Source organism: Perca fluviatilis, chromosome 20 (assembly GCF_010015445.1).
Source record: "Perca fluviatilis chromosome 20, GENO_Pfluv_1.0, whole genome shotgun sequence".
Lineage (NCBI taxonomy): Eukaryota > Metazoa > Chordata > Actinopteri > Perciformes > Percidae > Perca > Perca fluviatilis.
This window is the reverse complement of record NC_053131.1, coordinates 34022403-34044902: the sequence shown is the minus strand read 5'-3', so window position 1 is coordinate 34044902 and position 22500 is coordinate 34022403. Positions and strand designations below refer to the sequence as shown.

Here is a 22500-nt window from a genome sequence, read left to right as displayed (position 1 = left end):
ATATAGACCTTAGTGGTCCCCTAATACTGTATCTGAAGTCTCTTTTATATAGGCCTTAGTGGTCCCCTAATACTGTATCTGAAGTCTCTTTTATATAGACCTTAGTGGTCCCCTAATACTGTATCTGAAGTCTCTTTTATATAGACCTTAGTGGTCCCCTAATACTGTATCTGAAGTCTCTTTTATATAGACCTTAGTGGTCCCCTAATACTGTATCTGAAGTCTCTTTTATATAGACCTTAGTGGTCCCCTAATACTGTATCTGAAGTCTCTTTTATATAGACCTTAGTGGTCTAGTGGTGGTGGGACCTATAATGATAAAACAGGTAAACTTGTGTGATGTCAGCTTGTAAAAATGTGAATATTTTCTTATTTCTTCTCTCTTCTGTGACAGTAAACTGAATATCTTTTACTGATCCACTTTGTTTTTTTGGACCCACAATTTTCTGGCGTTTTAGAGACCAAACAACTAGAAAATAATCCACATATTAAATCGTGTTAGTTGCAGTTAGTTTTGAACTGTGCGTCCTCCTGTCCTCAGTCTGCTCTGGTCTTCTGGATGAATGAAGGCGTAGACGGCGTGCAGCTGGCGGGGGTGGAGCGGGTGGCCAGCGTCGTGCCGTCTCTGTGGCTCGACATCCGAGCCATCGTCCAGAACGGGACGGAGGAGCGCCCCGACAAGAGGTCAGAAAACAAACCGGGACCACTGAGTCAAAATGCTGACTGACTCAGATTATTATTCTAAGTGTGTGACAACATTATGGGATGGATCCCTACAGAGATAGACCTTTTAGTTAAAGAGTAAGATCCTTTTAGTTTAACATGAAACAGCCCCGAAATCACTATCACCAAACTCCAACAGACTCCATGTAAATAATCAGGACTTTTAGCGTGTATAGAGCCAGCATATCTCCACCAGACTCCATGTAAATAATCAGGACTTTTAGTGTGTATAGAGCCAGCATATTTCCACCAGACTCCATGTAAATAATCAGGACTTTTAGCGTGTATAGAGCCAGCATATTTCCACCAGACTCCATGTAAATAATCAGGACTTTTAGCGTGTATAGAGCCAGCATATCTCCACATGTAAATGGGTGAATTAAGAGTTTATTTCAACCAAACCAGAGTGGTGATTGTTGGAACAGTGGAAAGATGAACCAAGACGGCTTTTGGTAGTTTGATTTAGTTTCTGTCCACTTTGAATGAAGTGTGTTTTACGATGCTAAAAGTCCTGATTATTTACATGGAGTGCTAATAGCTTAAAGTCCCTATTATGAAGTCTGGTGGAGAATGCTGGCCTATACACGCTAAAAGTCCTGATTATTTACATGGAGTCTGGTGGAGATATGCTGGCTCTATACACACTAAAAGTCCTGATTATTTACATGGAGTCTGGTGGAGATATGCTGGCTCTATACACACTAAAAGTCCTGATTATTTACATGGAGTCTGGTGGAGATATGCTGGCTCTATACACGCTAAAAGTCCTGATTATTTACATGGAGTCTGGTGGAGATATGCTGGCTCTATACACACTAAAAGTCCTGATTATTTACATGGAGTCTGGTGGAGATATGCTGGCTCTATACACGCTAAAAGTCCTGATTATTTACATGGAGTCTGGTGGAGATATGCTGGCTCTATACACGCTAAAAGTCCTGATTATTTACATGGAGTCTGGTGGGTGCTGGAAATTGTTTTTGACGCTGACCCTTTTCCATATAACCGGGGGCTTTGGGGAGCAATGTTGAACCCAAACCTACCCTGGTGTGTCTCCAGGGTCCTGATCGGCGTCACCGAGCGCTCCGCGGCCGAAGACGTCTCGGCGCTCCTGTCTTCCAGCGGCGTGGACCTGCTGGTCTCCAGGGTCCTCCGCCCCGGCAACACCGACGCTGAGGCCGGCGAGCTGGCCCAGTCCGTGCAGCTGCTGTATTCGTCCCACAGCCAGAGCCGGCTGGCCTGGAGCCTCGGGGGGCGCGCCGAGGGTCACCTGGCCTCGCTGGTGGGCCCGGCGCTGGTCAGGCTGCACACGCTGCTGCTGCTCACGCTGCCTGGCGCGCCGGTGGTCAACTACGGGGACGAGATCGGCCTGATGGACCAGGTCAGGACAGACACACATTCATATTTAGTTCATTCATTTACACATATACAAATTGATCTACAGATTAATATACACATAATCAGTACAAGATGTGATGGAGAGATGGCCAGACACACACACACAGAGACACACACACACACACACACACACACACACACACACACACACACACACACACACACACACACACACACACACACACACAGACACACACACACACACACACACACACACACACACACAAACACACACACACAAAGACAATCAGACACACACACACACAGACACACACACACACACACAGACACACACACACACACACACACACACACACACACACACACACACACACAAAGACAATCAGACACACACACGGACACACACACACACAGACACACACACACACACAAGAACAATCACACACACACACACAGACCCACACACACACACACAAGACGCACACACACACACACACACACACACACACACAACGACACACACACACACACACACCCCACACTCACCCTACACACACACAGGTCTCACACACACACACACACACACACACAACACACAGACACTACACACAAAGACACACACACACACACACACACACACTCTCACTCACACACACACACACACACACACACACAGACGCTCCACACACACACACACACACACACACACACACACACACACACACACACACACACACACACACACACACACACAAAGACACACACACACTCTCCTCTCACTCTCTCACACACACACACACACACACACACACACACACACACACACACACACACACACACACACACACACACACACACACACACACACACACACACAGGATTTGGCCACTAGATGGAGCCAAATGACGACATTTTGAACTCCACCACTAGAGGATTTAAAGACATTTTGTATTAAACTGATTCAAAATCTAATTACAGTCAATTTAATTGGATTTAAAAACACAGAAAAGTTCCCTCTAACCGTTTAATGACCTACTTTAATTTACCTTTCATTCATGAATCTATAATCTGTATACAGCCTGTCTGGACCGTTCACACATGATGATTGGTTGTCCATTTATCAGTGATTGATGATGATTGGTTGTCCATTTATCAGTGATTGATGATGATTGGTTGTCCATTTATCAGTGATTGATGATGATTGGTTGTCCATTTATCAGTGATTGACCACAATATTTTGTCTTCTGTGTTAAAGGACACCAAGTTTCCCAGAATGCTTTGGGACTCTGACGAGGAGCTGAACGGGACTCTGCAGGTAAACAAGCAAAACAATACAAACACGACACAGAGACACAGTGAGTTAGAGACACAGAGACACAGTGAGTTAGAGACACAGAGACACAGTTAGAGACACAGAGACACAGAGACACAGAGACACAGAGACACAGTGAGTTAGAGACACAGAGACACAGTGAGTTAGAGACACAGAGACACAGTGAGTTAGAGACACAGAGACACAGAGACACAGAGACACAGTGACACAGAGACACAGTGAGTTAGAGACACAGAGACACAGAGACACAGTGAGTTAGAGACACAGTGACACAGTGAGTTAGAGACACAGAGACACAGTGAGTTAGAGACACAGTGACACAGTGAGTTAGAGACACAGAGACACAGAGACACAGAGACACAGTTAGAGACACAGAGACACAGAGACACAGAGACACAGAAAAACAGAGACACAGTGAGTTAGAGACACAGAGACACAGTGAGTTAGAGACACAGAGACACAGTGAGTTAGAGACACAGACAGAAAGACAGAGACACAGATATGAAGACAGAGACAGAGACAATATGTACTATGTGTGTGTGTTTCTCTGTCTCTGTGTGTGTGTGTGTCTCTGTGTGTGTGTGTGTGTCTGTGTGTATGTGTCTGTGTGTGTGTGTGTGTCTGTCTCTGTGTGTATGTGTGTGTGTCTCTGTGTGTATGTGTGTGTGTCTGTCTCTGTGTGTCTGTGTGTGTGTCTGTGTGTGTATGTGTGTGTGTCTGTGTGTATGTGTGTGTGTCTCTGTGTGTATGTGTGTGTGTTTCTCTGTCTCTGTGTGTGTGTGTTGTTGATGATGTTGATGATGATCTGTCTGATGTGTGATGATATGTCTGGTGTTATTGATGGTGATGATCTCTAATGATATTGATGATGATGATGATGATGCGGTGATGATGATGATCTCCTATTCGATGATGATAACCAATGATGCGGTGGTATTCAATGATGATATATCTTCGGCGTTATTGTACTGCCTCCGTGGGGCCGGTCTGGTGTCGCGGGTTTTGGAAGAATTCGCTGCTTAAATGCGGGCTTCCTTAACAACAAACCATCTTCGTGGACCCATAGATGGGTTAGGCGGTTCTAAATACGTTCGGCTGGGCGGATGCCGTGCCAATGCCCAGCTTCTCGGACCCCGTTAATCAGCATAGCATGTGGCGATGGAGCAGCAGCGTGGACCTGAGAACTCGATAGGCCGACAATATCAGATTTCCTGGATAGACTTAACAGTTCCGAACACGGACTGGAGGCTCAATCGACCTGGGAGGAGGATTCATGTTTTAGGTGGTGGGTATATCATCATCTCTCATCTCCATTTATCCCCTCCTCCTCCCCTCCTCTCACCTCCTCCTCCTACCCCTCCTCCCTCCTCCTCCCCTCCTCCTCCCCCCCCTCCTCCCTCCTTCCCTCCTCTAAAATGTTCGCGGTCAAGGTCTGGATGGACTTCGGATCTGAATTATATGGTTGACGTAATGATAGATATTAATCAAATGTTTGGATTGTTTCATCGTATTCTAAAGTGTTATGGAGATTGCGAATTCTGGAATCAAATGAAATGGGAATCATGTTCTGGATCTTTCGTCGATTAGCTCAATGGTCATGGGTTCAATTCGATATAATGGTCCTTTAACAAATGTCATTCCTCATCCTCCTCCATCCTCCTCCTTCTTCATCCTTCATCATCATCCCTCCTTCGCTCTCCTCCTCCTCCATATCCATCCTCATCAATATCCTCAGCTATTTCCTTCCATCATTCATCCTCCTCCTCCTTCATTCCTCCATCATCCTTCTCCCTCCTCTGATGATATTGATATTATTGATGATGATGGATGATGATGATGTTATTATTGCGTCTTGATAATAATGATGATGATGATGATGATGATGATCGATGATGATAATCAACAATGATGATGATATTGATGATAGATGATAATCATGATGGATGATAATGATGATGATGATGATGATATTATTGATGATCGATGATATCGTCGATAATGATGATGGCGTCGATGATGATGATGATGATGATGGTATTGATGACGATAGATGTATCGATGATGATGATGATGATGATGATGATGATGATGATAGTTAATGATGATGATGATGATGATGATGATGATGATGATGATGATGATGATAGTGATAGATGATATTGATGATGATGATGATGATGATGATGATGATGCGTCGGTAATGATGATGATATTGATATTATTCGATGATATTGATGATGATGATGATGATGGAATTGGTAATGCCAGTGGTGTTGATGATGATGATGATGATATTGATGATGATGATGATGATGATGATGATAATAATGATGATAATGTGATATGATGATGATAGGTAATATTGATGATGATAATATTGATGATGATGGTAATATTGATGATGATAGTGTGTAATGATGATAACGTTAATATTGATGATGATATGATGATGATGATAATTATTAATGTGTATTATTATTATTGATATTGATGATAGTGTTAATATTGATGATAGATGTTAATGTGTGTGTTATTATTATTATTAACGTGTGTATGTGTGTGTGTGTGTGTGTGTGTGTGTGTGTGTGTGTGTGTGTGATGTGTTTTTTTGTCTGTGGCGGCTCCTAAATTAAGGACTGATGAGCCTCAGCACCTTAAACCGGCCTCTTCTTTGTCTGTTTTTAAATCCCCATCTCTTCTCTGTGGCCTTTAACACCTATAGTAAGATGTTGACTTAATTTACTTCTTTTAATTATTTAGATTGATTGCTTTTCATTGCGCAGCTATTATGTCATGTCATAATGTTATGTATGTTATTTATTTGGTCAACTTTTAAAGTGCTTAACAAATAAAGTTGGATTGAATTGTCTGATGAACTGAGTGAACATCAGCAAAGATTTTGGTAAAAAAATAGTAAAAACAATAAACATTGAAGAAACTCGACCAAAAACCTTGAAAAAGCGACATTGAAGTGACAAAAACGTTGAAAAAAGGGTGAGAAAAAAGCGCCAAATAAATGAAAAAGGCGATAAAAATGGAGGAAAAGAGACAAACAACTAAAATAGGCAACAAAAACGTCAAAAAGGAGGTGACAAAAAGGCGACAAAAAGGTAAAAAAAGGCGACAAAAAGGCGACAAAAAGAGAAAAAACGTCAAAAAGGAGGTGACAAAAGGTGACAAAAAGGCAACAAAAAGGTAAAAAAAACACACAAAAAAACGTCAAAAAGGAGGTGACAAAAAGGCGACAAAAAGGTAAAAAAAAGGCGACAAAAAGGCAACAAAAACGTCAAAAAGGAGGTGACAAAAAGGTCTAAAAAAGGTAAAAAAAAGGCGACAAAAAGGTCTAAAAAAGACAACAAAAAGGTCAAAAAGGAGATGACAAAAAGGTCTAAAAAAGACAACAAAAAGGTCAAAAAGGAGATGACAAAAAGGTCTAAAAAAGACAACAAAAAGGTCAAAAAGGAGATGACAAAAAAGCGACAAAAAGGTCAAAAAAGGCAACAAAAACGTGAGGAACTCTTTTGTTATCTGACTGCAGTGCAAAGGAAGAAGAAGACAGAAACAAGCTTTTGATTTTACAACAGAAGACCTTAAAAAGATAAAGTCCAACAGGTTTGATCATCAGGTTTTACTCTTCATTCATTAAACATCCACCTTTCATCAGTCAGTGTGGAGAATCTGTTCCCGCCTCTGCCAGGATGCCCGGGAAAAAAAAAAGAACATCACACACGTGCGCAGTGATGGCTCGCGCTGTCATTCTCCACCCCGCGTGCCGCCTACAGGCTCCTCTTGTCTCGTGAGGGATGTTTTTTTTTCTTTTTTTTTTTCTTTTTTTTACAGTCAGCGGCCAGAAATCAGCGGCTCGTGATGTTGCGCGCGGTAGACTCCGCTTAACGTCAAACCAGCAGCAGTTAGTCACCCAGGGACCGGAAACCGGCTCTTCAAAATAAAAGCTTATACAATTTTGGAAAAAGTAGTGACATAAATAATGGATTATGTAATAACAAAACCTCCCAAAAAACTGGTACAAGGTGTTTCTATTTCGTGAAGAAAATAATGATTAAAAAATAACAAAACAAAATTACGAAATACAGCAAAATGAAATGTGTTTATGAGTAAAGTAGCCTATTATATTATAATCAGATTTCTCACATTATTATCATAATGCAATGACATGAGTAATATTTCAATCTCTACACGTTAACTCTCCTGTAGTCCTCGGGTCACATTTGACCCATTTTAAAAAGCTTCTATATCTATAAAAGGCGACAAAAATGTCAAAGAAAAGTAAAAAAAAAGGTCTAAAAAAGGCAACAAAAAAGGCGAAAAAAATGCATCGAAAAAGGCGACAAAAAGGTCAAAAAAGGTCAAAAAAGGCAACATATGGTCATTTTATTTTTTTCAACCAAATTGTCAAAAATAAAATAACGTGGACGGTTCGCTACAATTCGTCACAACTAAAGTAAATGATCAGTTCACTACTTTCATTGAATTTTTAAATTTTTTTAATTTCATTTTAGAGCATTTGAATATTAAAAATTATTATTTTTTTTTTTTTTATATATATAAAAATTCGGAAAAATTTACAAAAACATTTAAACCAAAAGCAAAAACTTAAAAAATGTCAGAAAAAGTGACAAAAACGTAGAAAAAAAGTTTAAATAATGTCAATATGCACAGAAAACATCAACAAAACATCGGAAAAAGTGACAAAAGTGTCTTTAAAAAAATGACCAAAACGTTTAAAAAAACACAAACATTTTGATCCATCTGTGTACTAGTTGTTTGGTTAATGCATTGGAGGAGGAGTTGAAATGATTACATCCCTTATAAAGTTTTCTTCATTTATATAAAAAAAGCTTTATCCAGATTTTGGTGAAGTTAGAAATGTTTTGGTAGACTCACAGCTGGAAGATAGTGGTACGGTCCAGAGGCCCGTTCCAGAAAGGAAGTTTAGTGAAAACTCTGAGTTGGTTAACCCTGAGATGAGGGTAACTCTGAGTTTTCCGTTCCAGAAAGAGAGGTAACTTAACCTCAGAGTCAGTTACTATGGTAACTTCACCTCAGACTCAGTTACTATGGTAACTGAGCCTGTGAACCTAACCTGGTCGGGAGCAGGTTTTCTACAAGAAACCTCGAGTTTGTCCCATTCTCCTCCCTCTCAGTGGGAGGAGACTGAGAGAAATTCATTTCCTCATTCATTCATTCAGTCTGTATCAGGCGCATTTTAATGCAGTTTGTTATCTGCATGAATAAAAAGACGTATTGGTTTATGTTAGGCAGACTATAAAACGTTTTTTTCTCAAACATGTCATGTCCTTAAATTGTTGACGATCCCATTGGTGAAAAAGCTGTATTAATTCACAGAGAGTTTACGTGGGTATTGAGTCCCGACTATAGATGTATTTTCATTTCCACATAACCGATTTGAGAGGTATTTGTTATCACAGTCCATTAGATATGTAGATATCTGTCCTCATATCACTAACATCCACCATCGTGGACAGGCTTTAACATCCCAGCAGATTCTTTGTGTCGTATTACGTTTTTTGCAAACGGCAGTTTTCTTTATAACAGTGTAGCCACTGTATGCAGAGCCATCAGAAAAGGTTTTAGACGTTTTTGTAGTGTTCCCTGGACACAAACCAGTGAGAGCCATTAAAAAGAAATGAATGATTATACATTATAGTTCTGTTAAAGTGCCCATATTATGAAAAAATCACTTTTTCTGGTGATTTGGGGAGTTATTTTGTGTCTCTGGTGCTTCCACACACATACACACTTTGAAAAAAATCCATCCATGGTGTTCTGAGTGAGATCTGGTTTCTGAATGTGTCCTGCCTTCAGTCTCCTGGTGAGCTGGTCAAAATCGGCTCGGACTGTGACGTCACAGTTCGAAATGAGCTGGCTAACCACAACCGTTAGCTCGTTAGCATGCTAACCGTTAGCATTAGTATGCTAACGCTAGCATGCTACGTCGTTCTCAATAGCAAAGCACTGCTACAACACACACTAGTTCACCATAATCTACAAAAGAACTACTTACATGTGCGCCCTCATTTAGAAGTCTCCCAGCTGATCCTGCCTTGTAACTGACCGAAGTTGGAGAAACAGGCTTTCTTTTACTGTCTCTAGAGTTAGCTAGCTGACATGCTCTACATCTGAGCTACTGAGCATGTGCGAGTGCAATCAAAGATAGTACAGAAGAAGAAGATGAAAAGAGGTCTCACTCTGTAGCTAAAACAGAAACCAGGTGAAAAGAGGATCTGCAGCAGTGAGAGAGAGCTGTGCAGTACAACAACAATATGGTGTTTTTTGAAAATTAAACCATGTAAACCTATTCTGGTACAATCTTAAAATACAGTTACGAACCTGAAAATGAGCATAATATGGGCGCTTTAATGATCATGGTGCTGCAGCCTCAGAATGGGATTAGTAGCCTGTAGCTTACTTTTTCGCCCGCAGGATTGCACCCATATGAAATTAAAGGTGTAATAAAATTCCAGTTTTCACCAGTAATATTATAAGTTAACTGTGATTAAATATGAAATTAATACACTGTTAATGCGTATACGCATTGACTCGAGCAGCAATTTTCTCCCACACCAATTCTCTCTCTTTTGCAGCATCAGCCGCTGTCTTGCTTTTTTAATGAAATGCATGTTCAAACCACAAATAGTAGGTTCAAACCACAGACAGTAGGTTCAAACCACAGACAGTAGGTTCAAACCACAGACAGTAGGTTCAAACCACAGACAGTAGGTTCAAACCACAGACAGTAGGTTCAAACCACAGACAGTAGGTTCAAACAACAGACAGTAGGTTCAAACAACAGACAGTAGGTTCAAACCACAGACAGTAGGTTCAAACAACAGACAGTAGGTTCAAACAACAGACAGTAGGTTCAAACCACAGACAGTAGGTTCAAACAACAGACAGTAGGTTCAAACCACAGACAGTAGGTTCAAACAACAGACAGTAGGTTCAAACAACAGACAGTAGGTTCAAACAACAGACAGTAGGTTCAAACCACAGACAGTAGGTTCAAACCACAGACAGTAGGTTCAAACCACAGACAGTAGGTTCAAACAACAGACAGTAGGTTCAAACCACAGACAGTAGGTCCAAACCACAGACAGTATAGGTTCAAACCATCATGGCTCCATTCATACTGCCTTTTGTGCACGCGCGTAACCCTGAGTGAACCTACTCCGAGTTGATTGAACCAACTCAAATCAGCTGTTCTGGAACCGAAAAACGTTTTTCCGAGTTAAAACGTCACCATTCACGTACCTTCCTGTTGGAAATCAGAGGTGGGAAACTGGGACTAGATTTAGCTAACAGAGTTTCCCAGCTGCTGACGCGTTGTTGACAACTGACGTTTGATGGAGGCGACTTTAATGACAATAAACTGTTTATTGTGGACAAACACCAAGAATCACACACAGACATCACATGTTTCAGATTATTCATAAATAGGCCTATATGTACATCTTATCTGTGTCCTTTCCCGTTGGTTGTCCTGCAGATAACACAAACACACACCTGTCCATGTTCTGTCTGGATGCTCCTATAAGAAAACAGCAGCAGATCTTTAGTTATTGTGGCCTCCATGTTTTCACTCACCTGATGCTCTCGGCTACGGCCAACCATTGGTGGCAGTCATGCAACAAGTTGTTATGCCAAACGCCCAATATAACAGAAGAAGAAGAGCACGCATCCCGACCATGTGAACGATGCCAGTCGGAAAAACAACGTAACCATGGGGGCGGTCCCTGTTATTCCCAGGTGGCATGAATGCACCATCTATCTAGCCCCAGTTTCCCACCTCTGATTCCCAACAGGAAGTGAAGTTAATGGTGACGTTTTCACTGGGAAAAATGTTTTTCCGATGTACATGAACGCACGGTAAGAGCCCTATAAAGGCAGTGGCATTTCCTCTGCTTAGAGAGAGGGAAGCCCTGCTGATACAAACACATGCTGCACTGACATTTTGGTACAGCCTATCGATGAGAAGTTATGAAGTTGTGCTGCCACAGAAGCTTTGTCTCCACCATTTGTACACGTAGATTTAGTTGTTTTAGTTCCAGTTTCTTTTGACATTTTCAAGTTTTGTATTTGGGACACAGCCAATAAACGAGAGACACACCCACCAAACGAGAGGAAAAATAACTCAAAGCTGTTGCACAGCGTTCAGAGGAAACCTGGTCAACGCGGAAACCGCAAGACGGTACACACCGTTTGAGAATGAACGTGCTCCTGGATTGAACTTTATGCAAATGAGGAGCCGGCGACTCGATGCCCCGCTTCTCCAAAGTCCCCTGCAACAGCAGCAGCATGCTGCCCCCTGGAAATGGATTAAGGAAAAATACATTTACAAATGACAAAATAAAAGCAGGCAAAATGCATTTAAATCAAACTCAATGTAAACAAGTAGAGTGACATATTGATATTATTGTGAGTTATAGGCTTTAAGGGTTTAAGTCAGGATAAGAAAAACATTTATTCACTTGACCCTTTTTATGATTTATATTGTAGATAGTGTAGATAGATAGATAGAGAGAGAGAGAGAGAGAGAGAGAGAGGGAGAGAGAGAGAGAGAGAGAGGGGGCGGGATTACACGTAGCAATCTCGTGACACAAGATATTTCAGACATGGGCTATTTTACTTTTAAGTTTTGAAGAAATAGCCTATTGCAACGTCTAGTCACAGAGGTTTTATTTTGAAAATATCTTCCCGGAAGCCGTATCGTTGTCCACTCGTGTTCGTCTTTACCGCTCGCTTCGCTCGGTGACGTCTCACACCGGTAAAATCCACCGACGAGTCCACCGGACGGACCGCTTCTGCCTCCTCGCGAGCGGAGCTCAGAGCGGAATCACGGCGTCACGGAGACCGACTCTCTGCGTCTCCTGCCCGGCCTGACGGGCCGCGTCGAGCCGCTGACAGGGAGTACGGAACCGCTTCTCCTCCAGGATGATGGATGTAACTCCGGTACCGATTAACGTTAACGGACAAGGAGCCCGGTGGACTCGGCGGAGGGGCAGCGGGGACTTGTGAACATCCTACCTATCGGAAGATAGTGTCGTGCGGACGTGTTTTTCTGCTGAATTTTAATCTTTTTTTCCTACAATGTCACCATCAAGGAGACCCGGCTGAGGCACCTGCTCTGCTTCAACCGTGTCCAACGGTTTTTTAAAAAGCTAACGTTCGGATCTCCTTCAACTGGATCCAACGGTTTTTTAAAAAGCTAACGTTCGGATCTCCTTCAACTGGGTCCAACGGTTTTTTAAAAAGCTAACGTTCGGATCTCCTTCAACTGGGTCCAACGGTTTTTTAAAAAGCTAACGTTCGGATCTCCTTCAACTGGGTCCAACGGTTTTTTAAAAAGCTAACGTTCTGATCTTCTTCAACTGTTTCTAACGGGTTTTTAAGCTAATGTTCGATGTGACCAGAACCGTTCCTTCCTTTCACATCTGACCGAGGTTTTGGGGTGGTGGTGGTGGCGGGGGACACAGTTGGATTTGTGGATGAGAACCGGCCACCGGGCCGGATTTCGTACGGAGGGACGCCGGCCGGAGCGGAGGAGGCGGAGGGAGGAGCAGCAGCAGCAGCAGCAGCAGCGGCTGCGGGGAACCGATCTGACAACCTCATCCCCGGCGGGAGAGAAGCAGAGAGGCGGCCAGAGGAGGATGTGAAGATGGGTTTAATGTTCGGTCTCCTGTGGCTGTTCACCGGCTTCCTGCAGGGCGTGCACGGCCAGGGCGTGTACGGTAAGAACGTCATTGACATATATTTAATATGTTGTACATTTCCAAATATTTGTGTCCGTTAAAAACGATGTGCACACAGTTTTAATGAAGCAAAGGTTAACCCGGAATACCACCCACACCATCTTGACCTTGTGAGGGATTTAGCGTGTGTGTGTGCTGTTGTGTGTCTGTGTGTATGCTGCTGTGTGTGTGTCTGTGTGTGTCTATGAGTGTGTGTGTGTGTGTGTGTGTATGCTGTGTGTGTGTAGATATGTATGTGTGTGTGTGTGTATATATATATGTGTGTGTGTGTGTGTGTGTGTGTGTATGTGTGTGTGTGTGTGTGTGTATATGTGTGTGTGTGTGTGTGTGTGTGTATGTGTGTGTGTATATGTGTGTGTGTGTGTGTGTGTGTGTGTATATGTGTATGTGTGTGTGTGTTCATTCAGTCATGTTGCATCCATGCCTTGCCTGAAGGCACAACAGGTAGGCTGCTGTTACACATGAACACACACCTGTGACGGTGAGGGAGATCCCTTTTAATATTCCAGTTGTAGTTCTGCATTCACTGACTGATATTCAACAGTAACCGTCATCCTTAGATGTCCTGGCGCCATCATGTTTCAAAGTGTTTCTGTGTGTAGCAGTCCTGCAGGTCTAAAGGGACTCTGTGGGACTCTGTGGGACTCTGTGGGACTCGGTTGAGACCTATCTCCACTGTCAGACAGCCTTTTTACGACGGGGAACTGAAGCAGTTATCTCTGCTCTCTTTAAAGCCACCAGTACGGTGGCCGAGACATTTCAACACAAACGCAAAAGCCATAACAAGAACGCAAAAGCGTGTTGTGGCGTTTGTGTTGTAGCTTTGGCGTTTGTGTTGAACCGTCTCGGCCACCGTACACCAGACTCATTTGACAGAAACGGTCATTTTACCTCCATCGCTTAGTTTGTTAGTTTTGTTAGTTCCTAACCGAGGCTTCAAATGCTGGTAAAAATTAATTTGTGTGGGGTAACATTGTAAAGTTACTAGCCAATTTGTCTGAAAGCAAAGTGTCTGTTTTTAATCGGCCGGCTGCAGAAATGTTTCCAGATTGTTCTGTTTTAACGCCAAGAAATTTGGGCAGTTTTGTGTGTGTTTGGCTTGAAAAACTTGGTAATCTTAACCTGGCAACACTGCTTGTAGTACTAATCCTACATTTCCCATGAACACTTTGTCGTGATGTGTTCTACAACCAAGGGCGTAACTTTGGGTTCAACACTGGGGGCCTGTTGAGATCTCCACTTTTGGGCAAAATAAAAATTTTGAGCGTCAAACAACATACTTTATTTTCTGCATTCTGGTGAATTTTTCTGCAACAATTTATTGTTATAATGAGGGCTATGGTTAACTGCTCCTCAGATCTCTGCAGGGTAAATCAGACAGCTAGCTAGACCAGACCCGGCACCAAATTAACTCAACTCATTATCTCATCATGTAACATTATCTTAATTATCTTCCAGCATTGAATGAATTCATACAGGTCTACACGTTTAACAGATTTGATTTGGTATTGAAACAGCATAACAACAGAGTGACTTCATTTTCACAGCGCAGTGCGTACACTGAACATACAACTATTGTGCACAACCACCATAGGCCTGTACAGCGTATACAAAGAGGGGTAATTGCATTATCCTAAATCATGGACAACATTGAGATACAAAATAAAAACAGGGAGAATAATGTAGGCCTTGGCAATCATTACTGTACGTACACACTGCCTCCGACTTGAGCCTCTAAAGTTACCGGAAGTCATTAATTTTCAACAGAAGCTTCTCTCAGCTGCGAGGAGCGGCAAATCTGTCGGCGCCGCGTTTTGGGCGTTTTGAGCGTTTTGAGCGTCCAGAGCGTCAATCAGAAAGTTTAAAGTAGGTCAACTTTATGGTAATGAGCTATGACCAGCGGTTCAGCGGCAAACACCAGCAACCAGAATATAGACGTCCTTCGTGCTGGCTGATTCCCGGAGAAACATACGATGTAAACTTTCGTTCCTACCAAAACATTAGTTCAGAGAAAATGGAGGAAAAGCTCATCATCGCCGTTGCTGGGTTACCCTATCAGTTATGATATGACGTTGTTTGCGTATAGGGACCAGTTAACGTTACCTGCCGGTCACATGGTCTCTAACGGTCACATGGTCTCTAAACAGTCACATGGTCTCTAACCAGTCACATGGTCTCTAAACAGTCACATGGTCTCTAAACAGTCACATGGTCTCTAAACAGTCACATGGTCTCTAAACAGTCACATGGTCTCTAAACAGTCACATGGTCTCTAAACAGTCACATGATCTCTAAACAGTCACATGGTCTCTAAACAGTCTCATGGTCTCTAAACAGTCACATAGTCTCTAAACAGTCTCATGGTCTCTAAACAGTCTCATGGTCTCTAAACAGTCTCATGGTCTCTAAACAGTCTCTAAACAGTCTCATGGTCTCTAAACAGTCTCATGGTCTCTAAACAGTCACATGGTCTCTAAACAGTCTCATGGTCTCTAAACAGTCTCATGGTCTCTAAACAGTCTCTAAACAGTCTCATGGTCTCTAAACAGTCTCTAAACAGTCTCATGGTCTCTAAACAGTCTCTAAACAGTCACATGGTCTCTAAACAGTCTCATGGTCTCTAAACAGTCACATGGTCTCTAAACAGTCTCTGGTCTCTAAACAGTCACATGGTCTCTAAACAGTCACATGGTCTCTAAACAGTCCTCTCACGGTGAAGTCCTGCACGGATCAACAGCTGGTCGGCTGCTCGCTCTGCCTGCATTCTGCTGCGGTTCAGCGGCTAACGAGCGAGCTAACTGCTAACAGACACCGCTGCGACCAACAACCAATACAAATTCTGTCCTTATATATGTCATTTATAAAAGGTTTCTAGTGTCAGTGTACTGGCCGTGCAGCGGCTGCTTGTGCTGTTTCTTCAATCGTGTGTTGAACATGATCGAAGAACGCCGCCACGTCAGAGCAGCCAAAGCGTCAAAAAGCTTCCCCGTACTTTCTGACAAGCGTCCTGGACGGGGCGGCCAGAGCTTCTCTGCAGCTCAAGTCGGCGGCGGTGTGTACGTACAGTTTGGGTGTTTTGTTTTACGGTCTCTCAGCCTCTAACATGGGCTACAGAGAGCCAGCATAAAATACAAGCTCACCGTTAATAGGGCCGCAGTGCCCGCCTTGCTGCAGAGGGAAATCTTCTCAAAAGGCTGTCCTTCCTAGCCTAGAAATCTAGACCACCCTAGTGGCAGCAAATTTATTTTGCAGCCAGGGTCAGTCTAGGCACTCTCCGTTGGCTTGCGAGCTGGAAAAACCAAACTCTGGTGGTTTTTAAAGGATTTTAAATTCGATCCTAGATTTCACAGGAAGCCAGTGCAGAGAAGCTAATACAGGAGAAATATGATCTCTTCTCTTAGTTCTCGTCAGAACACGCGCTGCCGCATTCTGGATCAGCTGGAGAGTCTTAAGGGACTTATTTGAGCAACCTGATAATAAGGAATTGCAGTAGTCTAGCCTGGAAGTAACGAACACATGGACTAGTTTTTCAGCATCGTTTTGAGACAGGATATTCTGGAAAAAGGCTGTTCTTGAGGTTTGTTTTAAGTGGGTGTTGAAGGATATATCCTGATCGAAAATAACTCCTAAATTTCTGACAGTAGTGCTGGAGGCCAGGGCAATACCATCCAGAGTAGCTATATCTTTAGATAATGAAGTTCGGAGGTGCGTTGGTCCCATCACAATAACTTCAGTTTTGTTAGAGTTTAACATCAGGAAATTGTGGATCATCCAGGATTTTATATCTTATAATCTTATATCTAATACACGCTTGAAGTTTAGCTAACTGACCACTTTTGTCTGGCTTAATTGACAGATATAATTGGGTGTCGTCTGCGTAACAGTGAAAGTTAATTGAGTGTTTCCTAATAATATTACCTAGAGGAAGCATATATAAGGAGAATAGAATTGGTCCAAGCACTGAGCCTTGAGGAACGCCATGGCTAACTTTAGCGTGCTTGGAGGGTTTATCGTTAATGTTAACAAATTGGGATCGCACAGAGAAGTAGGACTTAAACCAGCTTAGTGCGATTCCTTTAATGCCAACGTGTTCCAGTCTCTGTAACAGGATGGTATGGTCAATAGTGTCAAATGCAGCACTAAGATCTAGTAAAACAAGAATGGAGACAAGTCCTTTGTCTGCAGCAGTTAGAAGGTCGTTAGTCATTTTCACCAGTGCCGTCTCTATGCTATGATGCTTTCTAAATCCTGATTAAAAGTCATCAAATAAACTATTGCTATGTAGAAAATCACATAACTGATTAGCAACCACCTTCTCAAGGATCTTGGATAGAAAGGGAAGGTTAGATATAGGTCTATAGTTTGCTAAGACCTCAGGATCGAGGGTGGGTTACGGTGGGTAAAGATTTATCATTTTATTTATTTATTTTAATTATATTTTTTTTTGTGAGTTTTGCTAATGCAGAATTCGAACAAACTGTTGAAGGCATCCAAAAAATATCAACATTAATAAAATTCAGTTAAAACTGTAGAAACGAATACCAATACCGATACCATTTTTTGCTTCCCGATACCGATTCTTCCCGAATACCGATACCCGAACTTGCGTATCGGCCGATACCGAGAACCGATCCGATAACAGTATACTACTATCCCTGTATGGATGTGATATGATGTATAACAGCTGTATACTACTATCTCTGTATGGATGTGATATGATGTATAACAGCTGTATACTACTATCTCTGTATGGATGTGATATGATGTATAACAGCTGTATACTACTATCCCTGTATGGATGTGATATGATGTATAACAGCTGTATACTACTATCTCTGTATGGATGTGATATGATGTATAACAGCTGTATACTACTATCTCTGTATGGATGTGATATGATGTATAACAGCTGTATACTACTATCTCTGTATGATGTGATATGATGTATAACAGCTGTATACTACTATCTCTGTATGGATGTGATATGATGTATAACAGCTGTATACTACTATCTCTGTATGGATATGATATGATTTCTATCTTTGTTGTCGGTCTGTGCAAGTGGGGCAAGTAAATTTCTCTTCTACTTGCCCTTGGACAAGCGGACAAGCCTTAATGTCGAGCCCTGGATATATATACCGACAACCACGGCTGATAGATGGCCTTTTGTACACCTTAAGGAAGGCTACCGTACCTGTAATACGTACTTTGAACTGCGTGGTGAGAGAGAGTTGATGTCTGTCATGTACATGCTGAATTTACAAGTTGCAAACCTGTAAACAGATCCATGTCCTTTGCCTGTAGCATTGTGTATCTCAGCGATGAATCTGAAACTTGGTTCAGACATGGCCTGCAGTGAACCTGTTGCTTCAACTCACGACGATAAATTGTCCCAGAAATGATTGCGATAAACGATAATGTTGTCGTTGAAAGACCATTTGCATCTAATATAATGATAATGGCATAATAATAATGCAGGTACACCTTTTTCAAAGATCAATAAACTTTTATTTCCAAAGAATATTTAACACTGGAACTGGAAGACATTTTAAATATCCACAATATGTCTTTGACCTCCTTTTAGTATGTCGTCTTTCACGCTGATGTACAGTTGTGGAATTGCTGTTTGTGACCTGTATGTTCTCCCAGGTAATTCATAGCCTGCTGGCTGTCAAAAGTTTGCTGCATTCCTCGAGTGTTTGTGCGATAGACTGCAGACTCTGTACTACATTTAACACTCAATATTACATTTAAATAATATATAATTAATAAATTAAATCTATCTATATGGCTATCTGCCACATGGCGAGTACGGGGAGACACTTTAAACCTGCATTATATCTGACTACCAGCAGGAGGCGTCTCCTTAAACCTGCATTATATCTGACTACCAGCAGGGGGAGACACCTTAAACCTGCATTATATCTGACTACCAACAGGGGGAGACTCCTTAAACCTGCATTATATCTGACTACCAGCAGGGGGAGACTCCTTAAACCTGCATTATATCTGACTACCAGCAGGGGGAGACTCCTTAAACCTGCATTATATCTGACTACCTGCAGGGGGAGACTCCTTAAACCTGCATTATATCTGACTACTTGCAGGGGGAGACTCCTTAAACCTGCATTATATCTGATTACCAGCAGGGGGAGACTCCTTAAACCTGCATTATATCTGACTACCAGCAGGGGGAGACACCTTAAACCTGCATTATATCTGACTACCAGCAGGGGGAGACTCCTTAAACCTGCATTATATCTGACTACCAGCAGGGGGAGACTCCTTAAACCTGCATTATATCTGACTACCAGCAGGGGGGACTCCTTAAACCTGCATTATATCTGACTACCAGCAGGGGGAGACACCTTAAACCTGCATTATATCTGACTACCAGCAGGGGAGACTCCTTAAACCTGCATTATATCTGACTACCAGCAGGGGAGACTCCTTAAACCTGCATTATATCTGACTACCAGCAGGGGGGACTCCTTAAACCTGCATTATATCTGACTACCAGCAGGGGGAGTCACCTTAAACCTGCATTATATCTGACTACCAGCAGGGGAGACTCCTTAAACCTGCATTATATCTGACTACCAGCAGGGGAGACTCCTTAAACCTGCATTATATCTGACTACCAGCAGGGGAGACTATCTACACCTTAAACCTGCATTATATCTGACTACCAGCAGGGGAGACTCCTTAAACCTGTATTATATCTGACTACCAACAGGGGAGACTCCTTAAACCTGCATTATATCTGACTACCAGCAGGGGGAGACTCCTTAAACCTGCATTATATCTGACTACCAGCAGGGGGAGACTCCTTAAACCTGCATTATATCTGACTACCAACAGGGGGAGACTCCTTAAACCTGTATTATATCTGACTACCAACAGGGGGAGACACCTTAAACCTGTATTATATCTGACTACCAGCAGGGGGAGCACCTTAAACCTGCATTATATCTGACTACCAGCAGGGGGAGACACCTTAAACCTGCATTATATCTGACTACCAACAGGGGGAGACTCCTTAAACCTGTATTATATCTGACTACCAACAGGGGGAGACACCTTAAACCTGCATTATATCTGACTACCAACAGGGGGAGACTCCTTAAACCTGTATTATATCTGACTACCAGCAGGGGGAGCACCTTAAACCTGCATTATATCTGACTACCAGCAGGGGGAGACTCCTTAAACCTGCATTATATCTGACTACCAGCAGGGGGAGACTCCTTAAACCTGCATTATATCTGACTACCACTCTGAAACCGCTCGCGAGACTGACAAGTCCACAGACTGACAATGTCCGAGCCTGTCTCCACTGTCTCCACCTGCAGGTTGTCAGCTGTGTGCTTTGGAATGAGAGGGAGAAAACAGGACGCAGACTAACCCCACAGTCACATTAGCTACAAGCGACCGAGACAAAGCGACAGGCTGCCGTTCATTTTCATCGGCAGTGGCCGTTTGCCAGCGATAAGCGACGAGCTCGCCGCTGCCACGAGCAAGGCGGGGCCGAAATAGTCAAGAAGTCTATTTTATGCAAATGCTGAGCGATGCGACAAAGCCACGGCCAATCGGAGTGAAGAGGCAGCGTGACGTAGGTCAGTGGCTCGAGTCGAAGAAAATAATTCAAGATGGTGGAAAACGCTTCAGGACATCGTTATTTCAATATATATCTGATATGTTTTGGCATTTTATCTCATATATTTTGTTACTTTTATCGAGAAATAAATACTTTTAAATGCAAAAACATCGTTCTTGTGACTTAACGATACCTCTGAAGTGACTTTTAAGACGTGCTTGAAGGTAGCACCGGAGAATTTCTGTTTGCTGTTGCCAAGCAACCAGGAGTAGGCTATAGGCACGCACCAGGAGCGCCCATCAAGTGAGTGCATGTCGCTCTCTTATGTCGCTAATGTGACTGTGGGGTAACATGGTTGATATCGCTCATATACGGCGCCTTTACTGCAAAGTTACGCTTTGCGTTTCGGTCTCTCTCTCTCTCTCTCTCTCTCTCCCTCTCTCCCTCTCTCCCTCTCTCCGCCTGGAGTCCCGCCCACACAAAGACCACGCGACTGACAAGAGGGTTCACTCCTCGTTACGCTAAGGAACCGAGAGTGGTCCTCCAGTCTCTCTGGTAGAGAGAGACGAGGAAAACAAACAAGCATGCAAATGGAAATTATCGCGGCCGGAAAAATTTAACGAGCTCATTTTTTTTGGTGTTGTTGAAAAAGCTCCATAAGTGGTTTGTTCCAGCATCTTTCTGCCCTATATTTAGATTTCTAGTGGCGCCCTTTTGTTGCTTCTAGATCCTGATTCTGCCTCGCTGTCGTCATAATAATAATAATAATAATAATAATAATACAGTGTTTTCTGTGTGACGTCGGCTCACATACTCAGATTATCTGTAATCTTATATGTTGCAGATTAGAGGGAGTGGAGGCGCATTACATCACACACACTGTTACTTACATACACACAGTTTAGAGCACTGACGTCTCTAAGCTCAGGGAAACTCTGGTTTTTACTTATAATTCCTCTTCCTGATGGAGAGGGGAGGGAAGGGAGGAAGGGAGGAGGGAGGGATTAGGATGCAACATCTGTGCGGTTTACATTTGAGGCTTTAGGGAGAGGATGATGGACACAAACTTCCCGTGTTTGTGACCACGGACTAAAAATAAAAGATCAAACTTCCGGCTCTGAAAAGTGAAGCAGGAGGCGTCTCCTTAAACCTGCATTATATCTGACTTCCAGCAGGGGGAGACTCCTTAAAGCTGCATTATATCTGACTACCAGCAGGGGGAGACTCCTTAAACCTGCATTATATCTGACTACCAGCAGGGGGAGACACCTTAAAGCTGCATTATATCGGACTACCAGCAGGGGGAGACTCCTTAAAGCTGCATTATATCTGACTACCAGCAGGGGGAGACTCCTTAAACCTGCATTATATCTGACTACCAGCAGGGGGAGACTCCTTAAAGCTGCATTATATCTGACTACCAGCAGGGTGAGACACCTTAAAGCTGCATTATATCGGACTACCAGCAGGGGGAGACTCCTTAAAGCTGCATTATATCTGACTACCAGCAGGGGGAGACTCCTTAAACCTGCATTATATCTGACTACCAGCAGGGGGAGACTCCTTAAACCTGCATTATATCGGACTACCAGCAGGGGGGTACTCCTTAAAGGGAAATTTCACCGCTGGAAAGCTGAATATATCTTTAAATTGGGTCACTAATGTAGTAGAAATGTGAAAAGAAAATTGAAATTGGT

The 22500-nt window shown here is 42.7% G+C and overlaps 1 protein-coding gene across 1 annotated transcript in view; it reads left to right on the top strand.

Annotated features, from left to right (window-relative positions):
* LOC120548953 (4F2 cell-surface antigen heavy chain-like) overlaps positions 1–22500 on the top strand; it is a 32606-nt gene that overhangs the window by 7512 nt on the left and 2594 nt on the right. The window contains exons 5-9 of the mRNA XM_039785457.1: positions 542–684; positions 1783–2104; positions 3338–3454; positions 12274–12406; positions 12868–13185. Coding sequence (XP_039641391.1) covers positions 542–684; positions 1783–2104; positions 3338–3454; positions 12274–12406; positions 12868–13185 — 1033 coding nt within the window. The remainder of the gene's footprint in view (positions 1–541; positions 685–1782; positions 2105–3337; positions 3455–12273; positions 12407–12867; positions 13186–22500) is intronic.